This window comes from Triticum dicoccoides, chromosome 1A (assembly GCF_002162155.2).
Source record: "Triticum dicoccoides isolate Atlit2015 ecotype Zavitan chromosome 1A, WEW_v2.0, whole genome shotgun sequence".
NCBI classification, from domain to species: Eukaryota; Viridiplantae; Streptophyta; class Magnoliopsida; order Poales; family Poaceae; genus Triticum; species Triticum dicoccoides.
In genome coordinates, this window is record NC_041380.1 from 38,609,744 (window position 1) to 38,624,098 (window position 14,355).

A 14,355-nucleotide genomic window follows, 5' to 3' on the forward strand; every position below is an offset into this window, starting at 1 on the left:
TAACCCCGAGTCCATAGGAACAGTGAAGGGGCTCAGTGGCTCCAGGATACAAGGGATATATCCTGACAGTATAGAGGTACTGGCTCTGGTTGAAGTCTCTGAACTTCTCTTTGACAGTGTATTCAGGATACCAACGGTAACCCGTCTCGACCATTACCCGGACTAACATAGGAGTATGACCGGGCACATCGAGGCACCGGGTCAGGCGAACCACTTGGTTTTGAGCACGAGTGGCCATCTGAAAGCACAACCACAATGCAAAGGCATTAGAATTTCTAGGGAAAATCGGACAGCATAACAGTTGTAAATGCTCAGAAAAGGATTTGAGACATCCACAACAGTTTGCAATACCACTCAACAACATCATATCAAGGTTCTGATTCAACTGGCAACATACTAAAAGTAGTAGAAACTGTACTGAGGCTTGTAACATCAATCCTATAAGCTACTACGGATTAGTAACACATGAACCTGATAGAAGAAGAGAGCCTAGTCCTTAACCCACGTTGAATGAGAAGAGAATAACTCAGATCAGAGGGCATAAGGTAAAGGAGTAAAAGAGCCTTGCGTTCCCTCCCACAATCAACTCCCCTACATATAACTAAAGCATTTCTAGACTCGACATCGACCAGTTTGGCTCAACGAACCTACATGCAGTCCGTCTCTGATACCAATGCTGTCAGGACCCCGATTCCAAGTCACATCGATCTAGCAGGTAACACCTCATATCACATTGCGGCCTCATGCACGGTATTCCCATGGGTGTCACCTTACCATGGCCCGGGACCGTTTGCGCCTTTTGGCTCACGTATATGATAGTGTCACTAGCATCCATATGACAGAGAACCTGGGCCGACATGGCTAGTCGTGAACCCAAAGCGGCGCAGACCTATGGAGACAGGCATACATGAATCACATCGAGCATGTCGGTCATCAGCGAGTGAATCCGGGCTGTAGCACTGGCCTAACAGGACTCCAGGGAACCCGGGCTATAGCAGGCTAGGCAGGACTCCGGAAGTCACCGCGTGACATTTCCCCGAAGGGACAGACATAGGAACGAAGTGAAACACATGCCGGCCAGTCAAGTGTCCTGAGCAGTAGTGCTGGGCTAGCAGGACTCCGGTGAACCGGACTGTAGCGGACTACTATGGCTCGAGGAACACTAGACTACATTTCCCCATAAGAAAGGCTGCCAAGGATAAACAACTAGATTGTCAGATCCCACTCGTACCAAGCATTTCAATCATACACACAATATGCCCGATATGAGTACATAGAACATGGCATCACAACAAAACTCTACAACTCAAGTACTTTATTTAAAGGCTCCAAGAGCCATACATAACATGTTTATACAGGTAGGGGTCACATGACCCGGCACTCAAGTCATACAAGCATACAAGCACATGTGGAAGCAAATAGTCTGAGTATAGACACTAGAAAGCAAGAAGGCTTCTCGAAGCCTGTCTATCTACATAGGGCCCTCCATGGCCAGGATCACCACCTGGGTGGCGAGTTACTCATCGACGTCAAGGTCTACATAAAACCCATCGGAGGGGGCGGTGTTGTCGTCTGAAAACAGTAATTAAGCAAACATGAGTACAAAGGTACTCAGCAAGTCTTACATCAGAACCTACTATACATGCTCATTCTCAAGAAGGTGGTGGGGTTATTGCAGCAAGCCAGCTTTGACTCTTGGCTAAGCTATCCTACGGAATTTCACTAGTAAAATAGTTTTCGCACACGAGTCCACTACTCACCAACACAATACTCCACCGGGGATCCTCCCTCGTCATCCTACGAGAGGGCCATCCTCGGTACTCACACTTATCTTGAGTCTTTTAGTAGTATCCATTAACTTGTCTATGAACTGTATAGGCAACCAAGTAGTCCTTTACCGCGGACGCGGCTATTCGAATAGTTTTATACCCTGCAGGGGTGTACTTCTTCATACACGCTTTCACCACTTACCGCCGTTTAAACGACATGTACTCGGCAACCTTCAAGCGGAAGCCCAACGAGGGTGTCGGCCACGGCCTACCTAAACACTCAAGTCTCTAGTCTAGGTTTATCGCCTATCCAGGTTCCATCCATAGGGAGTCCGGCCGAGGTTTCCACATACGGCCCCGAACGATGTGAACAGGGTTCCCGAGACACCAAACGGGTGACTCAGTACACCGTGCCATGGTGTATCTACCGCAACATAGCCCACCCCTAGGGTCAGCGCTATGCACGGCCGCCAACACATAACCTACAACACCAGAAACTAATTGCAACTCCTGGACAAAGTACTAGGGTGAATAAGAAGCCGAGAGGGTCCATTGGTTTCGGGCCCAATGTATGGTAGTAACTGAATCTTAAATCACACATACAAATCTCAGTTCTTATGGACGATCTCAATGAAACAACTCACCATGTACTCCTACATGGCCTCTCATCGATACCTTTACCAAATCATGTTCAACACATCCCTCCCATTACCGACATAATCATTTCACTCTAGCCCATCACCCAGATGAAACAGACCTGACACAACTCTAAGCATAGCAGGCATAGCAAGGTAGGAAACACATACATGGCTCAATCAACTCCTACACATGCTAGTGGGTTTCATCTAGTTACTGTGGCAATGACAGGTCATGCAGAGGATAAGGGTTCAACTACCGTAGCACACAGTAGTTTGAATCGCGTTGTCTTAATGCAGTAAACAAGAGCAGAAGCGAGAACATGGGTTTGTATCGGAATGATCAATGGGTTGCTTGCCTGATGTAGTGGTAGTAGGGTACTGCCCTTCAGACGGATACTCGGGGTTATCCTCGGAGGCAGAACCTACCACGAAAGACACACCGAAACATAATCAACACATGACAATATGCAACAATATGATGCATGCTATGACATCGCAAAATGAATGTGTCTTGGCCTAATGCAAGCTAAAACAGAAAGGAATGAACTCATTTGAATCAAAGATTCAAATGTTAGTTCATATAACATAGCCTTATTAGTGCATTATCTTACTTTGCCTAAACAGCAAGGTTACCTTGTTTTGACATGCATGAAACCATTACAGATGGATAGATTGAATTTTTCTGATCATTTTTCATATATAAATTGTTTGATTTGGAGCTATGGTTGATTTTCTATGATTTTTAGAAGTTTTGGCTATTTTCTGGAATTTCCTATTAAAGAATAAATCCAGAAAAGGATTTACTGCCTCAGCATTGCGTCAGAGTGACGTCAGGGGTCAACGGGGCGGTCCAGGTCAACCCTTACCTGTGGGTCCCATCTGTCAGTGTCAACTAACTAACTAAAATTAGTTAGTGTTAAACTAATACTATCCTAGTTTAATTAGTGGCCTCGGGCCCACACGTCAGTGAGTCAGGGGAAGTCAAACTGGGGTTAACCCGGGTCAAACTCACCGGAGTTGACCCGGGGCTCGTCGCCGGCAGGGCCAGGGACGGCGGAGGGGTGCGGGTTTTGCACTCCGGTGACCAAAAGGACGGCGGAGACCATCTACGTGATGCGGTGAGTGAGCCGCGTCGAGTGGTGGCAGTGGGTGGAGCTGGGGTGGCCGGAAACGTCACTGGTGTCGACCTTGGCGGCGGCCGGAGCTCGGGTGAGCTCGGAACCGAGGCTGCGGGGCACGGCGAGGCGCGTGGCAAGGTGCGTTAGACTCCTGGAGACGTGGTGAGGTTAGTGGACTAAGTGGCGTGGCCGTGGCATGGCCGGAGCCTCGTCGACGACGAGCTCCGCGGCGGCGCATTCGGGCGAACTCGAGGCGGTGCGTACGGTGCATGAGAGCTAGCACGGAGAGGGGGAGAAGGTCAGTAGCTCATTGCGGTTGCAGGGGAGCGAACGGCAAGCTCGGGGAAGAGCTGGAGCGAGCGGGGCGGCGAGGGGGATCTCCGGCGACCGAGGTTGAAGACGAGCTCGATGCAGCGTCTCCGGGGCGAGCGAGCGCTCGGGGATGGGTCGAGGCGAAGCAGTGGACGACGGCGGAACTTCTTGGCACGGCGAGGCAGCGAGTGGACGGCGGTGGCTGCGGTGGAGCTTGTCGGCGGCGACGGCTACGCTCGGCAGGGAATGGGGAGAGAGCCAGAGAGGGTGAGAGGGCCACGGGGAGAGTGGGGAGAATGAGAGGGGGACGTGGGGGAGTGTGTGGCATTCGTAGGCGCGTCCGGGGCGTCGGCGGAAGCAGGAGGTGGTCGGCGTGTCGCCGTGGGCGCCGGCCACGCGCCTCTCCTCCTCCTGGCGAGAGGAGGAGGATGACTGGCCGAGCCAGTGGACTCGGCCGAGCTAGGCCAGGCCAGGGCGACAGGTAAGTTCCTTCTCTCTCCTTTTTCTGTTTTTTGTTTATTCTATTATTTCTGTAACTTCAGGGCTTTATTAAAAATGCCAGGGCATTTCCAAAAATCATAAAATTAATCATGGCTACTGCTTAGAATATATCCAACAGCAAACATTTTAGTTTATGATTATTTGAGCATTTAAAATATTTTATAGCATTTAAATGCCCAAATGCAAATACTATAAGAATTAATCCAATGACCTTAAGATGTCCTAGAAAAATGTGCACCATTTTTGTCAAAGGTTTTAACCCAAAACAAAAAGGGTGGGCTTTTTAGAAGGGCATTTCAGGTTCATTGAAAAAGTTTTTAGTAAACCCTAGTTGTTCCAGGGGGGGTGCTGGCGGTTCTGTCATCCCCATTTCAAATTTAGAATAAATTTAAACATGATGCACACTCTAATGCTTGAACTAGCTAGGGTGTGACATTTTGTTAGATTCAAATTTGAATTTATTCAGATTCGAATTCAAACTTCAAATAGCCATATCTTCCAAACCGTAGCTCCGATTAAGTTGATTCCTTTTGCATGTTGTCACCGTAGCAAAGCCCTATCACTTGGACCTTTGTCACAATAATTTTCACACGCTAGATTCGGCCCTTTAATATTTTTTTACTAGTATGCATAATATGCACTATATTTCACATCACTCTTTGAACCATAGGCCTATGTTGTTTTGCACTTAGAGTATTTCTGTAGTAGCTTATTGTGTTGTATGTTCATTTGGTTTTTCCGAGACTTTTTGCTATGCATGTTCTTTTGGTTCTGGAATGTTGCTTATGTTTGTTTATCTTCTTTGCGATAGATTGCCCGGAGTGCGAAGCAGAATATTATCAGTCTTTAGAATTCAACCAGCAGTACCAAGGCAAGTTGCATCTTGATCATGTTTCATTACCTATGTTTTTATTATGCACTTAGTTCTTTGCGGTAGGACTGCATGGTAGGAAACCGGTGCCACATGACTTTGCTTTTCACCCAGTAGTTCATTGAGGTAGCTCTGAACCATATAACTTTGTCACCATCGTTTTACTTTATGTTGCTATGCTAAGTAGACGTGGATTGGGGAGTGATCATTGTGAGAGATGAGTGACAATGTAGTAAATAAGACCTAAGTTAAATAATGAACTACCTGGGCAGAAACTTGTGGGAATGGTGGCGAAGTACAGTGGGGCACGCATGGGAAATCCATGGTGGTGCACCACTAGTGGACCGTCCGCTCAGGCTCAAAGAGATCAATCGTATTCCCATGTCTAGAAGCTTACGTGTGCAGCCATAGGCCAATATGGGCTCTGGCTTAGTTGAGTAGTTAGTGTGCCCCCTTCCGGGATGGGCTAACAGATGTAGAATGATCTAGGTGTACCGGCCTATCCGTGGGTTAAGGGGGAACATTTTTGAAAGGCTATGTCTCGATCTTCCGATCATGGAGGTGGTCGAGTCTTGTGGGGAAAAGTGCACAACCTCTGCAGAGTTTTCAACCTAATCGATTAGTCGTGTCCCCGGTTACGGACAACTTGAGCATCTAGTAGTGGAAATGCCGGGAGATCTCCTCACCTTTAATTAAACAGTTGGGTTTTAAATGAAACTTGGGGACGGATGGAGTTGGATTTGCCAACTCATCCTATGCAAATGTGTAGTAGTAGAATAACAATCTTTTCTAATAGGGAAAAACTAGCTTTATGCAAAAAAAACTAAACTTAGAGCTTTCCACCAGCCAAACTGCATGTAAAAGTAGGTTCATTACACTATGATGTGACTTGCCAGTACATTCAATATATTGACCCATTTGGCTGCAACTTATCATGTTGCAGATATATCCGACGAGGATTAAGGTGCGATAGGTCGATGTTCTACACTCAACCTTGCTCGTGGAGTTGGACTCATTTACTTCTTTGCTTCCGCAGTATTTGCTTATTGGCTTTATGCCCTATTTTGTAATAAATGTATTGCTCCTAGACTATCGATGTAATAAAGAGATGTGTGTTATTTCTGTTATTTCATCGAGTACTGTGTGTGCTAGCAAGTCGATCCAGGGACTAGCACGGTAAGCACAGAGACTTCGACTCTTACCGAGTTGGGTCGCTACAATCACGGCGACTTATGGCGTTGAGGATGCCCTTGACCGTGCAATTTTTGCAAAAGAATGAAATTGCGTCTTCCTCGTGACAGTCCTTCACCTTGCTTATTGCAAGGACGAATCTGGCCCAATAGTGATGTACTGTCTCTTGGGGCTCTTGTCTAATATGGGAAAGATCACTTATGTGAGGGTGGGTAGGTAGATTTAAGTCTAAACCCTGACCTAGTCTGAGACCCGAAGGAGTTTCCCAGCTTGGTAGTTCGGGCTCTAGGACGTTGCCCAACGGTACTAGCCCGCTGTTCGATTCCAGGTTCGAAGCTTGGGCCATGTCCTCCCATAGACGGGTATCCGGCTCGGAGAGATCGGGAATCCGGACATAGTTTTTCCTCAAAATAGAGGAAGAATCACTGCATCGCTCCTCCACCACCGCTATCTGATGGGTAACCGGTGGAGAGTTAATCTCTCTTTGGTCGGGGTTAAGCCCGATCCGATCATAGTCTGTAGCGACTTCCAAGGCGGCAATGCAATCCAAGAGCTCGTTCAAAGAAGAGAGCTCCATTGGATCCATCTGCTCGGCGAATCCCGAGCCAACGTGGAGGCTGTTTTTGATGACCCGAGAAGTCATTGTCGGCGCGACAGCCGACAGGGCGGTCACGATGAAACCGCCTAATCGGAGAGTTTGGCCTACAGCCAGGGCTCCCCCAGAGGTAACGTTGTCCCTGGCAACAAGACGAGCCATCAGGCCTTATCGTGACGGCACAATGGAACTCTCAATGAAAGCACCAATATCGGTGTCAAAAACGGCGGATTTCAGGTAGGGGGTCCTGAACTGTGCGTCTAAGGCGGATGGTAACAGGAGGCGGGGGGTACAATGTTTACCCAGGTTCGGGCCCTCTCGATGGAGGTAATACCCTACTTCATGCTTGATTGATCTTGATGATATGAGTATTACAAGAGTTGATCTACCACGAGATGGGAGAGGCTAAACCCTAGAAGCTAGCCTATGGTATGATTATTGTTATCCTACGGACTAAAACCCTCCGGTTTATATAGACACCGGAGAGGCTAGGGTTACACAGAGTCGGTTACAAGGGAGGAGATCTACATATCTGAATCGCCAAGCTTGCCTTCCACGCAAAGGAGAGTCTCATCTGGACACGGGACGAAGTCTTCAATCTTGTATCTTCATAGTCCAACAGTCCGGCCAAAGTACATAGTCCGGCTGTCCGAGGACCCCCTAATCCAGGACTCCCTCGGCCCTCGTGTTGCATTCCCTTTTTAATTGTTTTTGCGCCACGTGCAAAACAAAACGCACGTGCGCGGCATATATTTTGCACGTTTGCGGTAAGTTTTAGCTCGCTGCTCATTATTCACGCGTCTAGCGGTGGCGTTGTGGCGCGGGAAGCGCGTTCGGAAGGGGTCGGAACCTTGGTAAATAGGCGCTGGTGCGGTTGAGATGGAGGTGTGGAAACCGTGGTAAACTCGTCTCCGTGGTTGAGCGGGAGCGGCCAAAGCAAAGTACAATCATCTTTGTAGTGGAGCTGGGAGGGGCAAGCATAAGGGACGAAGACGGGGATAACATATCGGATGTGATTATACAAGCACTAAAGCGATGTGATTATACAAGCACTAAAGCACCAGATCCCATCAGAACTCTGAAGTTAAGCGTGCTTGGGCAAGAGTAGTACTAGGATGGGTGGCCTCTTGGGAAGTCCTCGTGTTGCATTGCCTTTTTAATTTTTTTTGTGCCGCGTGCAAAACAAAACGCACGTGGGCAGCATATATTTACCATGTTTTGTTATTTTCCACGCTTTCGGTAAGTTTTAGCTTGCTGCTTATTATTCACGCGTCTAGCGGCGGCGTTGTGGCGCGACAAGCACTATCTGAAAGGGGTCAAAACCGTGGTAAATAGGCGCTGATGCGGTTGAAAGGGAGGGGTGGAAACCGTGGTAAACTCGTCTCTATAGTTGAGCGGGAGCGGCCAAAGCAATGTACAATCGTCTTTGTAGTGGAGCTGGGAAGGGCAAGCATAAGGGACGAAGACGGTGGTAACATGTCAAAGGCGATCAAAGCAACACTAATGCATTGGATCTCATCAGAACTTTGAAGTTAAGCGTGCTTGGGCGAGAGTAGTACTAGGATGGGTGACCTCGTGTTGCATTCTCTTTTTAATATATATTTTTGCGCCACGTGCAAAATGAAATGCATGTGCGCGGCATATATTTACCACATTTGCAGTAAGTTCTAGCTTGATGCTCATTACTCACGCGTCTAGCGACGGCGTTGTGGCGTGGGAAGCGCGTTCTGAAAGGGGTCAAAACTGTGGTAGATAGACGCTGGTGCGGTTGAAAAGAAGGGGTGGAAACCGTGGTAAACTCGTCTTCGTAGTTAAGCGGGAGCCGCCAAAGCAATGTAAAATCATTTTTGTAGTGGAGCTGAGAGGGGCAAGCATAAGGAACGAAGATGGGTTAACATGTTTGATGCGATCATACCAGCACTAAAGCACCTGATCCTATCAGAACTCTAAAGTTAAGCGTGCTTTGGTGAGGATAGTAATAGGATGGGTGAACTCCTGGGAAGTCCTCTTGTTGCATTTCCTTTTAAAAAAAATTCGCGCCGTGTGCAAAACAAAACACACGTACACGGCATATATTTACTATATTTTATTATTTTGCATGTTTGTGGTAAGTTTTATCTCGCTTCTCATTATTCATGCGTCTAGCGACGGCGTTGTGGCATGTACTGAAAGGGATCGAAACCATGGTAAATAGGCGCTGGTGCGGTTGAGAGGGAGGGGTGAAAATCATGGTAAACTCCTCTCCATAATTGAGCGGGAGTGGCCAAATCAATGTACAATCATCTTTGTAGCGGCAAGCATATGGGACGAAGATGGGGATAACATGTTGGAAGCGATCATACCAGCACTGAAGCAACGGATCCCATTAAAATTTCAAAGTTAAGCGTGCTTGGGCAAGAGAAGTATTTGGATGGGTGACTTTCTGGGAAGTTCTCTTGTTGCATTTTCTTTCTAATTTTTTCATGCCTCGTGACAAACAAGACACACGTGTGTGACATATATTTATCTTGTCTTCTTATTTTTCATGTTTTCGGTATATTTTGACTCTCTGCTCATTATTCACGCATCTAACGGCTGTGTTGTGGCGCGGCAAACGCGTTCTAAAAAAGATCGAAACCGTGATAAATAGGCGTTGCCGCGGTTGAGAGGGATGGTTGAAAACCGTGTGAGGATAAGGGACAAATATAAGGATACCATGTGGTATGCCATCATGCGTACGCACAAAAGTACAGCATCATCTCAGTACTTCAAAGTTATGCTTGTTGTGACGAGAGTAGTACGTGAATGGGTGTTTGGTAAAAGTACTTGCTATTCCTACGACAACATAAATTGCCATGAAAACAATACATTTTACAAGGTCATCCCAGAAAATGTCTGCACTATTACATTTCTCATTAAATATTTACATTTGTTCCGGATGGGATAAAAATCCCAAAATGTGCAAATCAACTGCCGGAGCCACCGAGAACATACCTTTGAGGATAAAATTCCCGAATTACATACAATCACCACGGTAACTCCCCTAATATGACAGCAGCCAAATAAAGTAATAAACTATGTACATCATCGAATGCAGCCCCTCTAATCTATGATCACATCGGCTAAAACTTTGGCTGCCTCTGTGAAACATAGTGGTATGCCTTTCTTTAATTTTGCTCTTATTTGCACTCTCCTCTCAACATACAACAGATTAGAGTGGTACAACTTCCTACAAGCCAGCTCCTATCTTGCAAAATCATAGTGCAGGAGGATCACCAACCAACCTCAGATACAAAGCTTCACCGGGCGAGCATCGGGTAGCCTACCCACAGAATTTTAGTCAACTTGTGTTCAGCGTTCTGGAAGCAGCAAGGGAAACATTTTGGTCCACCATCGTTTGCCTTTTCATGAAGACGGCGTACACAAGCTCGTTCCAGGTATCAGGAACTCCAGGCAAGCACCAATGGCTGCAATCCTGTCTACGCAGGGGGACAGGCCCCGAAGGGCTGATGTACACTGACAAGTGACCATCTTTTCGTTGTGCTGTCATCTGTGTCACGTTCAGTATAGCTAATCCAGGCATCTTGGGTTTTGTGCTGCTCCCAAGAACATTATGGACAGGCTCAAGCTTGTCCGCCCATTGCTCCAGCGATTTAAACGGTGTCGCATCAGGAAGAGTTTCCAAGTGGCAACTCCCTCCACTCTTCCAGTCGCCGCCTCTATGGAAAACATGGATTACTCTAGTTATGGATCAGTCAATTTGTCCAACTATTGTTAAATTGGTTTGAAAATGGGAATGGGAGAAATTAATCCAGTGTTTTACAGCACAGAAGTCAGGAAGCCTCCATTATTTGCTTTTCAAGTTCCTAGACAAGATACAAGAAGCACCGCTTTCCACCGAAAGCCCAACCCGTATTCTCATATATTCAGTAAAATTGTAAAAACGGCCAGCGAAAGGTGGATCATATATCGAACAATAATGTTTTGGCGAAGTTCGAATATAAACCATAATGAATAAATTCTGAGCCCAAAACATATTGTGTCAAGCCAACAACATGCGATGATTGTTTGGTGCCTTGAAACATAATCATTCTCAATGAAAATGCTATAGCAAGGAAACATAAAAAGGAATACGTAGCAGTGATAGATAAGTGGTTCGTTAGACAGACCTGAAGTGCACAGGAGCATAAGTACAGAAGATGACCTGGGTCTTGCTTGTGTTAACTTTTTTGTGAACCCAATTGAAGAGTGTTTGTATTGATTTTTGGTATGCATCAATAACAGTCATCTTCATCTTCACCTTACTGCCTTCTTGAAAATAGGCGCCCCTAGCACAGATAAAGAAACCCTTGTTTAAAGTCAACTACGGAAGATGCAATTGTGTTGTGGTGGTTCCAGAAGAAATTAACTACATGTAGAGATGTATCGGTGAATCATCATTACATAAAGCAGGTTGGGGACAAGAAATCTCATACTAGTACGTTCAAAGTACGTATAATTGAAGAACAAAAGAGTTCTTGGGCCTCTTTATTACCCATTTAGCTCTAACCACATCTTAACATTCCATATCCTCAATAGTCTCATGAATCATGCTATCATAGTTCTGTCAAATAGTTATCAGAAAAGTATACACATGAACAAATTAAAATATTGGGTATACTAATCAAATACTACTCTGCTGGTGTGTATACTAATAACTAGTACTATGTTAATTTCGAATTTGAAAGGTGAATTCATGAACGTGGAGAAGGTATGGTAAAATAAAAGGACACATCTACAAGAAACATTTAACAGTGAAGCAGGACAAGTTAGTAAGTCAACATAATGTATATTATTAGTTGCTTACCCTCTAATTGTTTTCTCGTAGTTCCACCAATGCCCTGTGTTAAAGATCAAAATATCAGCATTGCTCCACTTATCACGGTCTGACATCCAATCCATGGCATCCACCTTAATTGTGTACTTAACAACCTTAGAGGCTCCGGCTGGTGCACGGCCATGAAGGGCTATAAAAGGAGATCTGTAATACTCCACTGTGCAATTGTAGTCGCTAAACTTGAAAATCAAGAAACCCGTGTGCTTTGTGATGGGACTTCCATTAATTTCATAGATGGACTTCTTGTTGGGAACAACACTAGAGAGCATACAAAGCAGAGACTCCCATTGATTCCTTCCAATTGAATCACCAACGAATACTACTCTTCTATTCCGTAGCTTCTCGAGCATAAACTTGGCATCAAATCTAAGAAATGAGAGAAGAAAAACAGCACTAAGTTAGAAAGCAGAGGTAAATTATGCTTTATAGAGGATAAAAGCAAATTGTTCTGGTTGCTCCGCTCACATAGACATGATTAGCAGTAAGCAAAAAAATGAACTTACATAATACAAAGAAACTGACGATCACTTTCATTTGTAGGATTCCAATTTGCAAAGAGTTTGAGAGCAGTGACATGCTCAGTAAGATTATTACTACGATTATTCCAAGTAAAGGCTCTGTTCAAACTTAATTACAATGCTCTGTTCTTTAGCTTCACCATAAAGGCTCTTCATTTTTTTGTCCATCAGTGATGTGCTAAGCACAATAAACCAATTGCTGCAGTCACATACATGAAAACATTAAATTTAACTAAGGAAGCTAACCAGCAACATATCCTAGATTTCACGGTGCAAAAAAAGAACATAACAACACCAGTAACAACAGAAATAACAGAGGACTCAACAAATAACAGGAACAGACCACTTCCAACCACAATGGCAAGAAAGACGGCAACATCATGTCAGACCCAAATAACTGAACAATATCATTCAATTAACTAATATATTTCCATGTTGATTGCTATAGATTGCGTCACGTTTATTTGACAAAGCCATCACCATCCTAATTTCTTCTTTTTGATAAGTTCGGCCAACTGAAAATTAAAAACTGCACAGGCACAGCCAACCTATCCACGTGACCAAGAACCAGTAATGGATTGGAACTTGTGAGTACAAATGTGAATTGTGCATTCAACTCCCCAGAGAGCGACATGTTGAAATTCATGTCGGATAATAGTGAATTTAAGGTTCTTGTGAGTTGTGACTAGAAATTTCTCTGACACAACAAGCTTGGCAAAACTACATAAACCAAACGGAGGGGGTACTGGTAGCAAGCAACGGCGCAAGCAAGAAGCAGCGAACTCGAACCAACCAACCAACCTGGGTAGATCGCAGCGCGACGGCTGCCACCGCCATTTGACATAGGACGTGTCCGGCCGGCCGTTCTCGGAGCACCGGAACCCACCGTCCAAGAAGGGGCAGTCCTTGGAGTCGTAGAGCGGGTAGCTGTCGTCCCACACCCAGCTCCCGTCGAACAGGTCGCACTCCTCCTCCTCCACTGCCGCCATCGCCGCCGCACCGGCCCCGTGCCCCTTCTCCGGGGACGGCGAAGGCGACGCCTCGGCCGCGATGGAGACCCCGCCGCTCCAGAGCTTCCTGGGGGACGCGAGCGCGTAGTCGACGGCGGCGGTGTAGCGGAGCGACGCGGTGCGGACGAGCAGCAGCAGCAGCAGCGCGGCGGTCGCCGTGACCAGGACGGCGAGCCCCACCACCCCGGCCTTCTCCAGCTGCCTCCTCATCGCCCGCCGCTTCGTCGGCGACCCCACCATCGCCCCTCCCCTACCTCGCGAAGCAAGGCGAGAAGAGACCAAGAACAAAGCTGAAGTTTATGAGACGGGGACGAGGGCCGAGCGGCAAGCGAATAGAATTTGTGTTTGTGTGGGGGAAAGCGAAGCGTGTGGACTGTGGAGTACACTTGGGCATGCACCGCCACGGCTACCCCATTCATCGCCATGGCCCATGAGCCATTACGGCATTAGCATGGGCGAGATGCCGACTCCAGTCCAGTAATGATTTCTGCAGCCCACACGGAGACGCCATTCTTTTTAGGCTAACACGGAGAGGAGACGCCATCTGTTTCAGCATCACTGTCCCGTGGAATCTTCTCATGGGCCACACGTTGACGAGGGACGTGACCGGTGCTCTTCCGTGGTTCACTTGTTCCGAATTGCCGACTAGATGCCATTTTCTCGTGTTCCAATTCTAGGTTGCTATCGCCTTTTATTATATATATTGAGCCAAATCCACTATAATATGGACCACGGAGTAGTGTTGCCAAGGATTAGAACCACTGAATAGCAATGTGCTTCCTCAAATTCTATCCATATTTTTTCAAAGTGGCTTTGCCACCACGAAAGATTCTTTTCCCATCTGCATCTGTCCCAGCACCGTGTTCTTTAGGGCACTGCAGTAGCATGGCGGCGAGCTGCGCCGCCATGTACTGGATTAGAGGCTGGGTCTCAGGGCCTCCCGTGTCGGGCGGCGCTTGGAGATGTTCATCACACAT

At 46.6% G+C, this 14,355-nt stretch overlaps 1 protein-coding gene, 1 non-coding gene and 2 pseudogenes across 2 annotated transcripts; 3 read left to right on the forward strand and 1 right to left on the reverse strand.

Annotated features, from left to right (window-relative positions):
- The first annotated feature begins 8,028 nt into the window (after positions 1-8,028).
- On the forward strand, positions 8,029-8,147 carry LOC119296077. The gene has a single exon (XR_005144774.1). It is a non-coding gene; the product is annotated as a 5S ribosomal RNA (ribosomal RNA).
- Positions 8,148-8,896: 749 nt separating this feature from the next.
- Positions 8,897-9,015, forward strand: LOC119297378 (annotated as a pseudogene).
- Positions 9,016-9,323: 308 nt separating this feature from the next.
- Positions 9,324-9,442, forward strand: LOC119297402 (annotated as a pseudogene).
- Positions 9,443-9,824: 382 nt separating this feature from the next.
- On the reverse strand, positions 9,825-13,862 carry LOC119361510 (protein trichome birefringence-like 10). The gene is made up of 4 exons (XM_037626685.1): positions 13,170-13,862; positions 11,821-12,216; positions 11,144-11,302; positions 9,825-10,693 (listed from the first exon to the last, which is right to left on the reverse strand). The coding sequence occupies exons 1-4, from the start codon at positions 13,616-13,618 to the stop codon at positions 10,315-10,317; spliced, it is 1,383 nt and encodes a 460-aa protein (XP_037482582.1). The 5' UTR covers positions 13,619-13,862; the 3' UTR covers positions 9,825-10,314.
- Between the last annotated feature and the right edge of the window lie 493 nt (positions 13,863-14,355).